The sequence below is a fragment of the Apus apus genome, chromosome Z (assembly GCF_020740795.1).
Source record: "Apus apus isolate bApuApu2 chromosome Z, bApuApu2.pri.cur, whole genome shotgun sequence".
In the NCBI taxonomy this organism is placed as follows: Eukaryota; Metazoa; Chordata; class Aves; order Apodiformes; family Apodidae; genus Apus; species Apus apus.
This window is the reverse complement of record NC_067312.1, coordinates 18,701,190-18,719,578: the sequence shown is the minus strand read 5'-3', so window position 1 is coordinate 18,719,578 and position 18,389 is coordinate 18,701,190. Positions and strand designations below refer to the sequence as shown.

The window sequence follows — 18,389 nt, the reverse complement described above, 5'->3', positions numbered from 1 at the left end:
ATACTTGTTAAGTGTACCAAGACCCTATGAGAACAGGAAGGGATGATGCAGTATGTGTTTTAAAGCTCAAGCTGAGGTTTTTAAAGGCTAAGGCTCTTAAGATTGTACACTATATAAGCTCTGCAAAAAATTGGTATTGTTGTATCAAGTATTTCATTTTATGTTGAGATAAATGTTTTTCTTTCCTAGTACTTTTGTCTGTAATTCCAAATAAATACAGTAAAGATGAAGAGTAAAATAGGCTGTTGCTTATCATTTCCAAACAAGAAATAATCCAGGGCACTATGGATGAAGCTCAGATAGCAGTCCTTTCTGCTTGAAAGAAATCGGTCTTGCAGTTTGTGCATATCTTAAAAAAAAAAAAAAAAAGGCATTTAGATGTGCTAGAATTAATTAATGGATTTTGTACCATATTTCCAAATGCTAGTTAGCTATTTTTTCTGGAAGCATGACCTTGAAAAGTGCTAAGCAGCTGTTGGAGGTTTTGTTTCCTTCGTCTCCCACTGGACTGAGCACCTCTGTGGGTTGTTTGATTCACTAAAAAAGGGCCTTTAGTATGTGTTGTTGAAGGAAATAATGCAGCCAGAAGACATTTGTATTAGATATTATGCTGTCCCCAGGCTATTTTTTCTGCAGGTGAAAATAGAGCGTATTGAATGCCTTGCCTGCTGTGAAGTATATGACACTAATATTCATGTGTATGTGTTGGAAAGGAACTCCTTGACTCAATTGTCAAAATACGATTTTGTTATGTTTATAAGGGTTTGGATAGTGCCTGACAAAGAGAGCACTCATGCTGCAGTTGTCTAGAACTCAAGCTTTTGTAGGGTGTGTTTGCTTGTATTATTTTGTGGTCTTATTTTTGTAAAACCGTTTGCCAACATTAACTATTCCAGTCCATTATGAGAGGTTTGGATGGATAGTAAGGAAACCTGTCCATAGCTGCTAGTGTTTCACAGCACACATTTTTATTCTTTCTTTTTCTTTGAAGTTTCCCCCCCCCTCATTTTCTTTTGTATGCATTTTCTTTATTTTTATTTTATTTTTGCTTTTCTAGGTCTGGGTGGGTTCAGTCACAGAAATAACTATTGATGACCTCTGTGCAGAAGACAAGGACTCTTCACCATCAGAACTGATATATTCCATTACTCCACCTAGCAATGGGCACTTGGCTCTGAAGTCTTCCCCAAACAAGAGCATCCTTAGTTTTACCCAGGCTCATGTAATTGAAGGGCAGCTGGTATTTGTACACAATGGTATGTCGTTTCAAAAATGCCACCTCTGTTACAAAAAATACTGCTCCTAATCGATATATTTCTGTTTCTAATCCTTTGAAAATCTCCTTGTAATGTCAGAAAAATCTCAGAACACCAGTTACGATATACATGATCTCACAAACTAAACAGGGAGGTGTCTGATGACTACTTAAATGAGTAGTCACCAAAGTTTTAGTGGTTCATTTGATATTGGCCTTCTTTCTGAATGCAGGTTTGGGGTAGCTGCCTTGGAGCTTTCAGAGATATGAAATGCATTTTTGACCCTTGTAGTAGAGAATCTCCTGAAGCCTTTCTGTCTTCTTACTTAGCAGAGCTTTTCATGGATTGGCAGTCTCAGATACCTGCCACAGAGTAGCTGTGTTCTTGCGCAGCTCTGGGCAATGAAGTTACGGGTCGTCTGGGTGATGACCTCTCTTTCAGGTTGTGAAAGAATTCAGCTTTAACCATTGACTCTTTTCTGCCAGTGGCCAGAGCTAAAGATACTGTTTGTGCTGCTGCTACAGAGAGAATATGTGGGCAATAAAAAAAGTAAGGACAGCTGCATTCATCCTTGAGTGGCAGTGCTGGAAAGCTACAGGAATGAAGATCTCAGTGGGGTCCCAGCTGGTGGAATATGTAGGACTTTTGTGGGGCAATAGTTGCTTTTCTCCTGCTCCAGCTCTATTGTCATGTTACCTGAGCTGAAAGAGGAAATAAGGTGCTAAAGGAGGAATAAACCTGTTTTAGGAAAGGAGATTGAAGAGGTACAGCACTCTCTTGCCAATCCCCAGGCAGACTGAAATTATTTCCAGTGCTCCTTTGGGTGCAGCAGTCATGCTGGTTCTGTGCTGTATCTTCATGAGGCTTGATGCAGGTTAAAGCTCTCCGACTTCTGAGGCACTGCCTTGCAGAGTGCATGTGTGTTGCTGGAATTGTTTTACAAGCAGCTGCTGTTGAGCTGTAAGTAGCCTGCTCAAGATAATTAACTTGGTCAGGAAATGAGACGTCAAGAGCCTGGCAAAAGCGAGCCAAGCTGTTAAAATTGGGCTGAAGGAGACTTTGACATGTAAAAACTGCTACAGTGGTAGAATGGTGGTAGTGTCATTGTGAGGAAATGAATCCATTCTATGTTCCAGAAAGGGCACATTCACATCTGGAGCCTTAGGAAATGAATATGATTAATAAAAGTAAAAAGAACAACAGATTTCGTTTTCCAGTGAGTAGGAGTGTGAGTTGTACAGTAAATTTGAAATGTAAAATTGCCCAGGTTATGTGTCAGCTCTTGCATCTGCTCTGGCTCTGCCATCTGCTCAGCGTCATGGCCTCCAGTGTTTCAGAAAGTACTTTGGATATTTTTATTCTTTTCCTTTCTCAGTCCATGATGGTCTTTTCTTGTTTATCTTGGTCTGTTGCTGGAAGTGTGCTTCCTGCTCCCAGCCTGTGCTTCTCACTCCCAGCCTTGTCATGGGGCCTTTTCTTATCTGGTTGCTGTCATTTGGCTTTTTACCCCTTTTCTCTCCAGCTACTCTGTCCCTTATCTTCACTTTCCTAGTGTGTGCTAGTTCCTGTTCTACTTCCCAGGCCCATCCTGGGAAGTAGCCCTATTCATGTTCTCCACAGCTTGGCATCTACTGTTCCTACTCTATCCCTTTCCAAAGGGAAGAGCCATAATCTTCTTGGCTGGAGCAGCTCTTCTTTTCTCTGGCTGCTCCTCATAGCACCAGAGGTCTTTTACATCTGCACATGGCAATCACTCTTCATCCTCAGGGTCTTTTGTACTACCAAATAAAGCACTACTGTACTTTGTTTTTAGCCCTCTAACATTATACTCCATAACATTTTCCCTTTGCTCAGTCTTGAACGTTCCATTTTGCTGCTTGTTCTGTCCTCGGAGTTGCAAATGTCCCTCTTTGTTCTCATGTTTTCCCCTTAAATTATGTGTTTCCTCTGTAATCTCTGATTGTTCTGTCACCACCGTAAAAGCAGAACAAGAACATGCCTTTCCTTTTCCACTGTCACTTCACTCCAGGGTGCTCCCATCCCACTTTCACAGGATGGGGTGTGCCCTTCAACCCTGCCAGTGTTGTCCTTAGGGCAGTACTGAATTTAAGTCTTGTTGGTTCTGAAGTCTCTGTGTTTTTTCAGTGTGGTTTTTACAGTCTGCTTTGTGGTGTCCTTTTTATCACTTCTGATCAGGTATGCCTTTAAAAATTAATTGAGATAAAGTAGTACGTGCTGCACCCAAGTAGCAACTCAGGATTTAGTTCTGTGCCTGCCTCTGCCAGAGGCAAAAGAACTGTCAGTCGGACAGTTGACCTGCATTAGCCAAAAAAGTGAGGTTAACTAAGCCATTTTTTCCCAACCCGAGAGAGATAGTAGACTCCTCAATGATTTAAAAAATGCACAGCTACTTGTGCACTTTTATCAAGAGAAACATCAGAGAATGAAAGCTTTTAAAATAAAAACATTATGACCTGAGCTTCCAGAGCTGCCTCAGTGCCTGACTGGAAATAAGAGCACTGCCAGGGGTAGTTGTTGATTATAATCTCAGAAGCCACATTTGATTCTTCCTATATGTTAATTTATAGTTAGGCAAGGGGTGCAAGTGCAAGTACATGGCATCCTCTCACTTTCAGGATATATATTAGTGTAGAAAAGATCTCATGGCTCAATTGGGCAAAGCAAATAGAAGAGTAACTGCAACAGTTAATGTTTGTTTTTAATTCTCTCTTTCTACCTGTTTAAACAGTCTGAGCCTCTACTTAAAGCAAGATTTAGGAAGCTATGTATACCTCAGTAAGTCAGTTCTGAGAGAGATATTTTTACAGGTATCCACTCAGACTCCTGGAGGTAGAAGGTGAGGTAGAAGTGATGTCTAGTGGTAGGACAAGGGGCAGTGGGTGCAAACTGGAACATAGGAGGTTCCACGTAAACATCAGAAAAAACGTCTTTCCTGTGAGAGTGACAGAGCACTGGGACAGGCTGCCCAGAGAGGCTGTGGAGTCTCCTTTGCTGGAGACATAAAAAACCTGCCTGGACACGTTCCTGTGTGATGTGCTCTAGGTGATCCTGCTCTGGCAGGGGGGTTGGACTAGATGATCTTTTGAGGTCCCTTCCAACCCCTAAGAATCTGTGATTCTGTGTGATTCTGTATTTTGCTATCAGTTGTGCCAAAGTACATAAACGTCCTAAGATTAAAGAAAGATGTGCATTTATTATGAGTACACATAACCTCTGAAATAGTTTGTTGTCACAATACATGCTCTTCAGCAAAGCTGAAGCAGAGCAAAGAGGCAAAGGAAACAACTTGAAGAGCTGATTCAGTCCTTTAAATGTGAATGAAAATGAAAGCATGTACTAGTTGTTTTTCTCCAAATTTCTTCTTTGCTAAAATGTCACTGTTCACATGCTTTGGTCCCTCTTAAGATATAAAAGGAGTAGGAAATTTGGGAGTTGTTGTGTACCCAAGTTTAACTTTGTTTCAGCTCCATGGGTGTCATTGAAGAAAGAAAGGAAGGGGGATAATTTACATGTAAGGGATGTCTGGCTTTCAGCGTAATTAACAGCCAGTAGTTCTTCACTGGGAAGGTGTTCTCTGCATTATTAATGTATTTAATTCTAATTAAGACATAAAGGTACTGATGAAAAATTGCTTCAAAGCGACTTTGGATGTATTTCACTGTAGCCAAGAGCAAAAGCTGCTTAGTGTGTTTGTAGGTACTGGATGACACACAGAATAATAGAAGAATAAATATATGTTTTGTTTTCTACAGGAGCAATGTCTGGAGGCTTCAGCTTTCAGGTAACAGATGGTTTGAACTTTGCACCTCGGCAGATTTTTAGCATCACAGCTCAAACGCTGGTCATTAGCCTTGAAGTAAACAAAGGACTTGAAGTCTTTCCAGGTCTGTTTTTAAATATTATCATGATTTCATCCTCTTGAAAAAAATGCTTAATATATGGTTATTTGTCAGATAGCTAGCTGAGTAAATTATAGAAAATGTACCTGGGAACATCTATCTATTTGTTTTTTAAAGGAACAGTTATGCTTTCTCAAATGACATATTGCTAGGTTGTTTCACAGTCTTCAACTTTTTCTTATGCGCATGTGCTTGGAGTCTTGGAAACTGGCAGTGAAACACATAAGCATAGTGTGACAATAAGTGTCTGCCTAAGCTCTGAACATTGCCCATGCATATTTGTTTAAAAGCTCTTTACTGTATTCATGTATTCAGAGGTGTCTTGGCTGGTGGTGATTTTGCCTTGTAAAAGCAGAGTGCAGCTTGTATCTGTGGGATTCTGAATAGCACACAAGATCACCAGACTGAGAGCAGCACAGACTCTGATGAGTCAAGGGGACAGAAATCTTAGATTCTTATTTGTACATTTGTTACTAGCTGGATCAGCAGCCAAGTATTTTTTTAATGAAATCCTTCTCTTGCAGGAGTTGATGTGTTAAGAGAGTCTCACCAGAGCCATTTACTGTTTTGCATTGGCAAGAGCAATCCCTCATTGAGTTAGTAATCTAACATTATTGCAGGATTAAAGGCGTAATGAAGATTAGGCTTCTCCCAGCAATGTCTTGCATCACACTTTTGTTTGTGCTTCCTTCTTTTTGTTCTGAATATGATCTGTACAGCCAGAGAGAGGCTGGGGCTTGGTAAAACTCTATAGGTAGTAATCTATACATTGATGTATTAATTTGATACAGAAGAGGAGCACTTCGCTTTCTAAACTTCCTGAGCATAAGATGCATAAACAAAGGCTTGCAACAAAAGCCACTTAAAAACTGGCAACAAAAAATGAGATTGTAGCAGCATGATCTTCTAATTCAGTTGATATAAATGAGATTCACATAAATCCACTTACAAAGCTTGTTAATCTCCGATTTTGGTGTGTAAGGTTGCCTCAGGCACAGGGATTTACAGGAATTCTATCTTAAGCCGAAGATAATTATAAGAAAAGTATGCCTGATACATTCCTAGAAGGCAAAGTCCCCAGACTGTCATATCTCCAGTTTGCAACATACAGTATTTCTTTGAGGACTGCAAGCTGTATTCATCTAAGTTTGCAGTTTTTCCTGAATTTTTTCTTACTTTGGGTTAGCAAAATTCCTTTTTTGATGATAAAAAGTATTACTAGCTTTTTCACCTGTTCTCTTTATGATACTTCTAAAAGATGTTCTGGAGCACTATGGGTTTCAGCTGTACTTGGTCATCATGAAATGACTGTTACACCAGTGATGGCACTAAATTGTTAAAACATGCAAAAATCAATAGCCAGTGTTCTATTTCATAGAACTGCAGGAAAAGTTAATTTTGACACAACTTGAAGAATCTTCTCTCTAAGGAAGTAAAACTGGAATATAATGTCAAGAATTTGCCTTGTCTTCATGACTAGGTATAAACTGTTCTCTCAAGCATACTGTTCTGCTATTTTGTAAGAGCATATACCACTACCTTATTATGTATTGGATATACTAGGTTTGTTTATAGGATTTATGGATTTTTTTTTTCTGTTCAACGGAAGTCTTTTTTATTCAGTGTGCTCAGTAAATTGACTGCTAAATATATTAGTTGTTTCTTACATATGGTAGGTATCTACAATGTGAGGATTTGCTCTCTTCAGGGAAGCAGTTGCTCAAAGAAGTGAGCTGCATTCCTCTTTGAGAAGGAGAGGCAGCCTGACTTGTAGGTATTCAGAAGCAAAGCCAGGCTGGATGGGGCTTTGAGCAACCTGGTCTAGCAGGAGATGTCCCTGCATCCACAATCGCAAGGGAGTTGGAACTAGGTGATCTTTAAGGTCCTTTTCAACCCAAACCATTCTGTTTCATAACTCTTCAGGAGTTATAGGCAGAATGCTCATGTGAGAGCACTTCCCAGCTTCTAAATGTAGGCAGCCAAAATGGATACTAGGTGCCTATAACAGCCTTATTCTGTTGCATTCTACTTGTGTGAATTAGCTTTGCCCCACTCTGCATCACCCATCCTTGTTGCGTGCCTTCCTCTCCTATCTCTGTTCCTTTTCCCTCTGTTTAGGTGGAGCTGGTTTTGTGATCTCAACGTTGAGGATCAAGCAGACTGTTCTCACTTCCCTTTCCTTCACCCAGCCTGTTGACTGGCAAATAACCTTTCTCTCCCTTTTGAAGTGTCAGATCAGAGCAGAGCTGCTGTGGGTGCTAGAAAAGGTTCTCAAGTCTCAAGACAGAAGTGGGTGGAGGAGAAGGTTATGTTTGGGGGAGGATTCCATTTTATAGGAAGAAGTGAAAGACTATTGTCTGTGGCCCAGTACTGTATTTCAACCTGTCCTGTGCAGTGAGCGAGATCATGTCTATTAGAAACAAGCAGGGGCTTTGTGGCACACATCCTGCATTGTGTCCCTGCACTGTGATGGTGGTGGTGGGAAACCCTCGTATGGTTATGAAATATTGGAGTGGTAACTTTCATTGCTAGGGCGTGACCATGTTTGAGAGTTATTCTGTCTTTTTCTGTTAAAGCCATGAGACCTGATTTGCTCAAGGAGGAGGTTATTGAGAAATAGCTGTTTGCAGATACAGTGGTCTGATTAACTGTTACACGCAGCTGTACGTTCTTGACAACATCTGCTGTATGCACAGCACAAGATCATGCTTCCCTCTCTGCCTGTCACACAAAAAAGGGAAGCGAAGAGAGGGAGAGAAGGAGGGAGACTTCTTGAATTAGATACAGTGTTGGAGAGTTTTTCTAGACCTGAGGGACTACTTTGCTTTTCAAAATGGTATGGATACATAGAGGCATGGAAATGTTGAAAGGTGCAAAAAGAGCCAGAGATCTAATTTCATTATGACTACTCTGTTTCAAAGTAAAGGTAGCTTGAACCAGGGTGCAACTACATGTAAACAGGCAGCATCCTGATGTTACTAATGGCTTGCAAAACGTGCCCATTCTTCAGTTTGCTTACCGTATTTTTTCTTCTAAATGTTGTAGCTGAAGCATGTAATTTTGTGTTATTCCTGCATAAACATTAGACTTTATTGAACCTGTCTTCAATGGAATGAATAATTCAGACTTCATGGATATATACTTCTAGTGTCTGAAATTATGTGTTGATACTGTCAAATCTTGTTGCTCAAGGAAAAAAAAGAAAATGTAAAAGTGGAGGCGGAAGTGGGGGCCAGAGAAACACATTTATGGGAATCTATTGCTCCTCCAAAAGTATCATTAAGCATGAGATTTAGTTTGCCAAGTGTGTACTGTGAAATACTTTATCAACAAGAATCCAAATGAAAAAACTTTTTTTTTAGAAAGTTACTAGTTTGGTTTTGTCACAACTGTGTCAAAAATTGTCTTGGTTTGACTCAATGTCAGAAGGCTCTTTATTATCTTTATGATATTTAAGGCAGAAGGTACCAGTTAGTGTGGTGCTATGTATTAAAAGGAATTTTAAAATATATTACTATATTACTATTAAAATATATACACCTACAAGTCTCCATCCATCAGTTCAGGTAATTTCTGTTGTGTGGTGTTCTGCTGTTTGTTTAATGCTGTATTTATTTTAAAACATTATTGAATGAAAATCATCTTTCATACCAGTACAGTGTGGTTTGAGTGTGGTCTGCTAATAATCTGTTTTGGTTTGTGTGTTCACTAGAAACTTTGCTGTGTTAAGGCTTATTTGTGCCAAATCACCCTGCCTTCTGTGGGCAGCTGGTATTTCCAGAAACAATGGTAGCTTCAGCTGGAGTTTAAATTCAGTTCTAGACATGTAATATAGGAACAGGAGTTCTTTTATGTGCTCTACTCCATACTTTGGGCATTATTTACACAAGTGCTGAAGAGAGCTGCACTCTTTTTCATTTCTGTAAAACACAGGTACATCCTACTAATGCACTTTTTGATTTAAAAAGCTGTGTAAGAGTTGTAACTAGAAGATATCTAGGAAAAGGATTAGCCTGCTGATTGTATATAACGTTACTAAAATACTAAGTAGAATACCTAGATGAGAGACCGAGTTGTGCATACAAAAATTACCTTTTGGGAAGAATTGCTTCTGCAAATCTGTGTTACTTATAAAATACATTTTTTAGGTTCCAGGAAACCTATTTTACAACATGATCTGAAAGCTGTAACCAATGATGTGACCAAGGCAGAAAACAGAACTATAATTTTCATGATTGTAACGTCCCCAAAACTTGGAAGGCTGATCAGAGTAAATTCTGATAATACCACTCAGGAAGTCCTCAGTTTTACGCAGTCTATGGTAAGCATTTTCTTTATAATAATGAGTTCAAGGGTAGGTTGTTACTTCAAAGGGCATCTCAGTTGCTTGTTCTTTGTCTGATTCATTTATATCTGTTAAGTAACCAGGCATATGTGACCCATCAGTGCAATCACCCAGATTTGCTTTGTCATCAAATACTTGGCATCTAGTAATGAACGCAAGAGGAGCCTTTGTTCCCCTCTGCTTGAATACTAGCAGGGTCTTGGCAATTTCCCCTGTTTTGCTTCTGGCAGTGTTTTTCAAGAAGAGCTGTTCTGATGCCATTAGCCAGCAGTCCGAGGTTGGAAGCCTTTAATTTTTGGCAGAAGGAATAGATGTTTCTCCATGAAAAGTCCAAGTATCAGATTGATTTCAGCTGTACATCCGTGTTCCCAAGAGGACTTTTATTGACTTGATTGGCTGTGATATTAAGTGTTTAAATAATCTTAAATGTGATACAGTGTCTCATACTTGAATAACTAAAACGTGGCAGCTCATGTAACTTGATGGAGAACATTTTTTGCAACTTAAAAGAAGTCTTATGTCTGTGTGCAGACTCCGAATACAACTACCTGCTCTCCATGCAGTAAATGATTCTTAAAAAAAATCTAAGCAGGGGAGGTAAAAGGCACTCAGTCTTCTGACTCCTGAGGGAAAAATTAAGAGGTAATTTGATCTTAATCTGCATTTACAGATTTTAAACATGGCTGTTTTATTTAGGGTATGAAGGAATGAAAAAAATCTATTGGTCAGGGTTTGAAACTTGACCAGTAAAACCTAGAAAAAAGGTTGACATTTTTATTTTATTAGTTCTCATCAGACTTTGAAACAACCTGACCAAGGACTGTGGTAGAATAAATCTCCACTTAAACTTTATAAATTAAGATGATCACAAAATATTTATCTTGAAATTGCGTTCTAATCCCATTATGTTACTGATCTTCCTGCCATAGTTGCTGAGTTTTGTCTTACTTTATGAGGGAGATGAACTGTATAATGACACTTTCCCTTCTCTTCCTAAAATGTATGATTTTTATGGGCACTAGTTGAAAAATTAAAGGATGTCAGACAGAAAATTATGTCTCCTAAGATTTTGAAATTTTACTCTTTTTGCCTATGGAGATGATCTTCACATACGTTTATCAGACAATGCCATGTCAGAACATGGCATTTACTCTCTGTAGCTTTAGTTGTTAATCTAATGTATAGCTAACTTTCCTTTGAACTTTGTAAATTGCATAAGGATTTGAACTGTAATAATGTGTATGCTTTTCTTCTCTGTCAGAGGTATTTGTATTGGCCATTTTCACTTGAAACAAGTAGAGCTAAGTGACTTACTGCAGGTAGAATTAAGGTATTCTACCCAGTTTGCTGTTTATTCTGGTAGAGAGTGGGGCATAAAGTGATACTAAATAAACTCCCACTGTCTAGGGTATTGTAGCCACAAGAGGTTACATATCAGTGAGAAAATGACATTGATATTATAAACATTGTATATTCTCTGAGTAAGGCACTTAATTGCTGTTTGGTAATAAGAAGCGTGTAAATCTGATTTTAATCAAAAATATTTTGTGTTAGTTTAGTTCTTTGGGTTTTCATTGACTTCGTTCTGTATTGTGGAACATGAAATTCCATTTCTGAAAAGTACTGTTCTGAGAGCTTATAAAAGTAGTTAGCACTTTTGCTATGTTGCTGAGCTCGTCCCTATGCTCTGTGGCTTATTGCTTCATTGCCAGAGAAAAAAAGGAAAAAAAGAAGTGAAATCACTATTGCATTTCAGTAAGTTTTTCACTAACAGTTGTTGTTCAGCCAGTATAAGAAAATAGTTTTCAACATGATATTTAGGTTTTTTTCTCTGCCAGTACTTTCTATGGTGTCTTAGAAGTATTTTCATCTTGCAGCAAGCTGCATTTTCTTCATTATACTTTTAAGTCATTACAGAGGTAAACATAGAAATCCTCACCAATTCCCATCTTCTTAGCCCAGGTATTAGCATGGGCTTGCAGTTAAAAAAAAGGTAACCCTAGTGAAACCGACTCTAAACACTGTTGGATTTAAAGGTTGCATGTTGTGCCTCTTTTTACTCTAAAAATTAGCTTTCTCCAAATTGGAAATCTGAGAGTCTAGCCCTGCTGGTATCCTTATAAACAAAAAATACATGATATTCTGATTCACTGAAGACACGGTCCACCTGAGCTCCTGGTCACCATTACCATGGCAAGTCTGAAACAAATTTCTCAGTGTTTTGTACCTCTATTCCTTACGTAAGGCCTTTCTAAGCATTTATGCCCACTAACATTTCACCTACCTTCAGGTGGGTGTTGCTTGTCTGGCAATGCCGGGTCCATCTTCAGAGAAAGAGAAATGCAAGATGATCTTATTGTAAATTACATTTACACTGTTCATGGACTAAGGTACAAAGGCCTCTCTTGAATAATGTTCTTAATATTTTTATTTTCTCTCTTTATACCTCTGTGTTTAAAACTATTATACCTATGGCTTTTCTTTACACTAAACAGGTGGATGAAGGTGTGGTCATTTATGAGCACTTAGATGCTGAGTCAACTGACTGGAGTGCAGAAGATTTCTTTACATTTACTGTCTTCTCTCCGCCATCAACTCTGGACCTCCAGGTGTTCCACATTGTAATTTCATACGAAATTAGAAGGCACGATCGGAACAGTCGTCTTCTGGCAAATACAGGTAAAGATGCTGTACTGTTTGGGCTTCACATAGTTTTGAACCAGTCATGGTTCTGATGAACAAATGTGAAAAAATGAAGGATACTTTCTCTTCAGTAAAAAATGAAGAAGAAGCTTTTCTGAGCATCATGAGTGTTTGGTATCTAATTTCTGAAACATTGCAACTATAAAATAGTCAATTTACAAATTCTCTTTTCCTTTCTGCTAGGTGTCATAGTCCAGGAAGGAGGTAGAGTATTAATCAACAAAACAAATTTAGATGCTTCAAACCTATTGATTAAGCTACCTGAGGTGCAGCGCTCCATGTATGAAGTCTGGTATCAAGTTATATCTTTACCCCAACATGGTATGATTTTTGTTGGAGAAAGAAATGTTACCAAAGAAAAACCTAACTTCTCCCAATATATACTGAACAAATTTGGAATTATGTATGTGCATGATAATTCTGAATCACTTAATGACAATTTCACTTTTGCTGTTTGGTTAAACCTTAAGAGCAAGTCTGCAACAAAGCCCCATAGTGAAGTTTTGGAGGAGATGTTTAATATCACTGTTGTTCCAGTGAATGACCAAGCTCCAGAACTGAAGACTAAAAGGCTGCACTTGAAAGTTCTGCAGGGAGATGTGTCAGTGCTGGGGTCAGAGAATCTGAAAGTTGAAGACTTAGACAACACCCCAGCCGACCTCAAATACACCATTGTTAGCAACCCCAACAATGGTTATTTAGCACTGAAAAACAATCTCAGTGTCTCTGTAAAGGATTTCACCCAAGCTGATGTTGACAGTGGTGAAGTTTGGTTTGTACAGGATGGAAGTTCATCTTCTGGGGTGTTTTACTTCAGCGTGACTGATGGCAAACATCGCCCTTTATACAAACTGTTCAGTCTTGAAGTCATACCAATGGCTCTCACCTTGGTCAACCTTACTAATGTTGCACTTCCACAGGGCCAGACATCTGTCACTATTACTAATGTGCAGCTTTCAGCTGTCACAAATACAAAAAGCACTAATATAATGTATGAAATAACTCAGCCACTCAAGTATGGACACCTGATGATTGGAAATGAGCAGGTTACTAAATTTGAGCAGGCAGATTTGTACTCAGGAAGGCTGTCTTACCACCTGACAAATCTCACTGCATCCAAAGAAGTGCTGGAGTTTATGCTCTTTACTGCGGAAGGCAATCTAACGGGACAAGTGCTGAACATCACAGTGAAGCCTTTAATAAAAGTTGCATCTGACATGCAGATTACAAATCAAGCAGCGTATAAATTCAGAAGCAGTGACCTGGATGCTTCTGAGCTAGCAAATTTGACAAGTAGTAATCCTAGATTTGAAGTGATAGTGCCTCCATCTCATGGGAGGATTGTAAAGAAAACGTTAGTGGATGATGCAGCGTTTGAAGATGCTCAGACATTCACCCAGGCTGACATTGATAGTGGTGTTCTGCTTCTAGACATAGATACAAACATGACAGGCATTGATCTGTTGAATGACTCATTCACGTTCATACTCAGGGCAGATGCTGTGCAGCCTGCTGTCGGCTGCTTTCAGTATTCCATCGTGCCATACCGTCTTCCCCTTGTGCAGAGTTTTACAGCTGAAGCGCCTTCCATAAACAGCCCTACCACTTTAAAGCATCACACTACCTCAAAGAATGAGGCATCAGCTTCCTTTCAGAATGAAGAGCCTACAGTAGCACCAAGTAAGACTAGACCAACCATGTGGCCAGGGCAGAATCGCTGGGGAAATCTGCAGGAGGAAAGTCCATTGCTAAATCTAGCAATGGGAACAAGTGAATCTGTGAGGACTAAGACCACAACCCAGGTTAATGATGGGAATCCCAAAGGGCAAGCAGGTGGAAGCACCAACCCTTGGTACATCATTATCCCCCTGGTGCTGGTGTCTGTGCTACTCATTGTTGCTGTTATTTCAGTGTGTGTCTTGCTAATGTGTCAGAAGAAAGAGAAGACAAAACTGCTGGTCAAAAGTCAAACAGATGCAGTTGTCAGTAGTGCAGATCGATGTCTGGAACGGAGCCTGACTGTACCCACTGTTACAGTGACCCCTCTCCCAAAGGGGGTTGAGAGAAGTACAGCCTCACCATTCGTGGCAGTGAGACATGAACAGCTGCTTCCTACAGTGGTTTCTCTGACTGTAGAGCAGTCTCTGCAAAACAGCTGGTTAAACCTTGATCCTGAAATGGTCCAGTACTGTCGAAAAACAAACCCAACTTTGAAGCACAATCAATATTGGGTGTAGTTACGGCCAGTTTTGGTCATGCTAATTGATGCAGTATGGAAAAATGAGTGTAATTGTTGATGTATAATTTGTCCTTTAATACACTTATTTATTATAGGTCAAATGATGCACTGTTTGTTAGATGAAATCCAAATACCTGTGAAATAGTAATAATAAAAATCTTTCTGATTACAGTGGCCATAAAATAAGATTTCTAGTTGAAAATCAGCAAAACTCTCACTTAATTCAGTGCACAATTTGGCTCTATAGGTTTTGAGTGCACCCTGTGTATGCAATATTTTTTATTTCCCATGACAGGGGTAAAATAGAATATTCTGCCATGGGTTATCTATTTTTGATATAATTATTTTTCTTGAAGAAGCAGGTTTGCTGTAAAGGTCTTGTATTCTTTCCTGAACCACTACTTCTATTTGAAGAGCTTTAAACTGTTTCCATAAGTAATTGCCAAGGTGCTAATCTCAGTAATGTAATTTTGACCCGGACTGTTCAGAGGCCAGTACTAAAGAAACAAAGCTGTGATTATTTTGGCAGGTGTTCATCTGGGTCACTCAACTGGACATCTAGAATTGAGCTCAGCAACAATAGTACAGCAGTGACAGTATATCAGGGTTCTGGTAAAATAGTCTTACTGTGAGATGTTGTTTGTTCTCTTTTTCCTTATTTGATACTGGTCTAGCCTTCAGTGTCTGCAGACTGGTGAAATGCATCCATGATCTCCAATCCACATTGCAAAAACTGTGTATTTGCCAGTCAACCTGTTTGCTCAGTTATCTTTAGGCTTGGGTTAGGTCTGCGTATCAAAATCTCCTGCTACTTAAAAAGGGCTTCAGTGAAGCAAGCACAGCTCTCTCCTCTCTGGAATCTGGATGCTCAATCAGATAACAGTAGAATCCAGTCCTCTGCTGCATACCATCATGTGTTGTAGAACTACTGACAGAAACAATCCTGGGACAAGTACGTATCCCTATCTGAAGTGTCACAATTTATCGTTCATCTCCCAGGACACTAAAGATGTGTGCCTTACACGCTATATGTACAACCTACTCTTATTTTGCTCTAGTGGCAAAATGTGCAATAACTTCTCTGCAACGGGAATATTTTTGTATTTTTGGAAATCCAAAGTCAACATTTATGTCCAGTCTCTTGTTAAGGTCCAGTCTTTCTTCCACTGAGGACAACTGCAAAATTCTTGTTGACTTCAGAGAGCAAACCGCCTTTAAGGGAATGGTCCTGTGATCATAACCAGTCTCTCACTAACTGAACCACTCATCAGGTTTTGTATTTTTGTACTGTTACAGCTTCCAGTTATCTTCTCAGTAAACACACACTGTACTCAGTGTCAGGATGCAGCCTCAGCACTGCACTCAGATAGTACTGGAATAACATTTTTGTTTGAGCCTAGGTACTGCAGTTTTTACTTTTACAGAACAAATGGATGGGCCTCAGCATCCTTTCTGGTATTCATTTCACACTGCTTTGTTTTGGATGATTTTTTGTTGTTATTGTTGATATTTAGCTGTGTTTCTGTCATTTGTATGTTTCAATTATGGGAAATTTTCACCCATGAGAAGAGGCAGACTCCTCTGCCATAGTCAGCTGTGATAGTGGTGCCTTTTGAAGCAATGCATTTTTCAGAGCCCACTTCAAGGAAGGTAGTCCTTACCAGTGGAAAATATACAAACCACATCTTCAGCTGGTTAGGCTAGTGGAGCGCTTGGGACTGAAGGTACGAACTCTTTATATTCTCAAACTAAAATGAACCTTGATACACAGAGGTTTTTGTTGTTGTTGTTTGTTGTTTTTTTTTAATGCCTAATGCCAGCAGGACAGGTTTGAATTCAAGCAGTGTGGTCAGTGTAAAAGGGCTGGGGTGTTCAGCTGTCCCTGACCCTTTTCTGCTTTTCCCAATAAAATGTATGGGGCTGTTTTTAGAAACTCTGAGCCAGAGAGGTGGTGCCGCCAGCCATTGCAGGGACACCTCAGCATCCTTTGTGGAGGAGCAGCGGTACAACTCTTGCCATTCCTGAGACCTCTTCTGCTAACACCAAAAGGACAGCCGTTTCATCCAGATCCCAGCTGTCAGCAGATCATTTGCTACAGCCTTGCTCTGATACCTTCTAGCCAGTAGCAGCAACCTGATCCCTTTACAGCTTCTTCCAAGGAGGCGTAAAGGATTATAATCCAACGCTTTCCTGACACTTAAAGAAGCCTGTCTCACATTTCCTACCACCGAGATCTTCCTGTCAACAGTAAAAGAGGTGTCATACTCCAGTAGCTATCAGTAGACCAAGCAGTATGCCTCCCAATTCTGTACCAAAATACTGCAATGCTGAAAGCTGCTAGTCTGGTGACAAGATTCACACTGTGGATCCGTGACAGGCATAATAAGGAGTATTTTGATGAGAACTTTATATGGAGATAAGTATACTGTATTTGTGATAACTGCATTTCATACAAAATGAAGAGGTAATATTGTAACTGATAAGTAAATATGGATTTTACTTCAATGCCCTACCCTGAATCTCCAGTAAAAAAAAATAATAATTAAAAATCTGCAGTGATGAAAGCTTTCCCTGTGGACAATACAGAGTAGTCTCTTGATGGTTCATCTTGTTCTTACATAGGTATTTACGGTAGGTGAGGGGAGTCAACTCTGGGTAAGCTGAGGTCACTGGCTTAGTTAGAAGTCCAGCATTGAAATGGTAAAAACTTGCTGGGATCCATCTTATCAGGGGTTTACTTAATAACAATCAGTCTATAAAATCCCCAAGAAAAACATTGTACTTATAAAATTTTTTTGTGATTCCAGGAACATACATAGTTTATGGTCAGGATCTGATTTGAATTTTTACTTATGTCACTTGGAAGTTGCGTGTTCTATTTAGTGTAAATGGGGTTTATGAAGGATTTCCCTTTCTTATCAGATGGTATGCTAAACTGCAGTGTGAAAGTGCCTTGAAAACATATATAAAATCAATAAACTGTTTTGTTTATAATTGACATCCTTATGGTTTTGTGCTTTGTTTAAAGACCCGTAAAATAGCATGGTCAGTGCAGAAGCACAGCAGGATCTCATTACCACTAACAACATTCTTTCAGGTTTTTTGAAGTTTATTTTCTAAACACATGCTGAGGTTGCTTTTGTGCTGTGCCCAGTGTTGTGCCTCTAGCATAATGCATGTGGCTGGAAAAGGAGTGATGTCTCATCATGCATCTACCTGGCCATGTTCAGCACTTGCCTGAATGTAACATGAAAATGGATGCATTGATTTGAAGTTGCTCAAGCAGGATTGCACCAGGTTTATTTCAGTAAGTTTTTCTGTTATTGAACTGCACATGCTTAGAAGATATGTAAGTACCAGATTCTTAAACCTTATTACATTAGTGATTTTTTGTCGTTAAAAAATCTTTGATTTTTCTAATCTCTAAAGTTCATAAAATTATCTTTTATTCTTGATCAAAAATACACGCTTGCTCCAGCCCCACACCAAATGCATTGTTTGACCTGATTATGATTTTTTTTTGTTAATCTGGCTCGTTTGTAGTTGTTCCTGTAACTTGAGATAAAGAACATTTTCCCTGAGAGGTCAGAAGTGCTGGTGTCCTGCAGGAGCAGCTTCTGCACCACAACTCCGCGTCCTGAGCGCGGAAACCTGAGTCACCAGTTGCAGCACTTGGTCTCCCTAAGCCCTCCTGCAGCTCAACAAGTGTTAGTTTGGGAAGAAAAGAAAATAGGAAACAAATGGTCATAACATAAACCTTTACTGTTTTTTCCTCTTATTAAAATATTAGGGCCAGCTATGACTTCCACTGCGGTAGCCTGGTACTACCTGCAAGGCCGAATTTGGCGGGGAATCCACTTAATTGTCCTGAGCTACAGGCTTCTGTCCTGCTTTCATCATATTTTTCAAGTCAGTCCTTGTGAAGT

The 18,389-nt window shown here is 39.4% G+C and overlaps 1 protein-coding gene across 2 annotated transcripts in view; it reads left to right on the top strand.

Annotated features, from left to right (window-relative positions):
* LOC127395611 (chondroitin sulfate proteoglycan 4-like) overlaps positions 1–17,461 on the top strand; it is a 36,078-nt gene extending 18,617 nt beyond the window's left edge. For both annotated transcript variants that reach the window (XM_051642783.1, XM_051642784.1), the window contains exons 6-10: positions 1,058–1,256; positions 5,030–5,161; positions 9,325–9,497; positions 12,017–12,200; positions 12,408–17,461. In XM_051642783.1, the coding sequence (XP_051498743.1) occupies positions 1,058–1,256; positions 5,030–5,161; positions 9,325–9,497; positions 12,017–12,200; positions 12,408–14,461 (2,742 nt within the window). In that variant the 3' untranslated portion in view covers positions 14,462–17,461. The remainder of the gene's footprint in view (positions 1–1,057; positions 1,257–5,029; positions 5,162–9,324; positions 9,498–12,016; positions 12,201–12,407) is intronic.
* Positions 17,462–18,389: the final 928 nt, after the last annotated feature.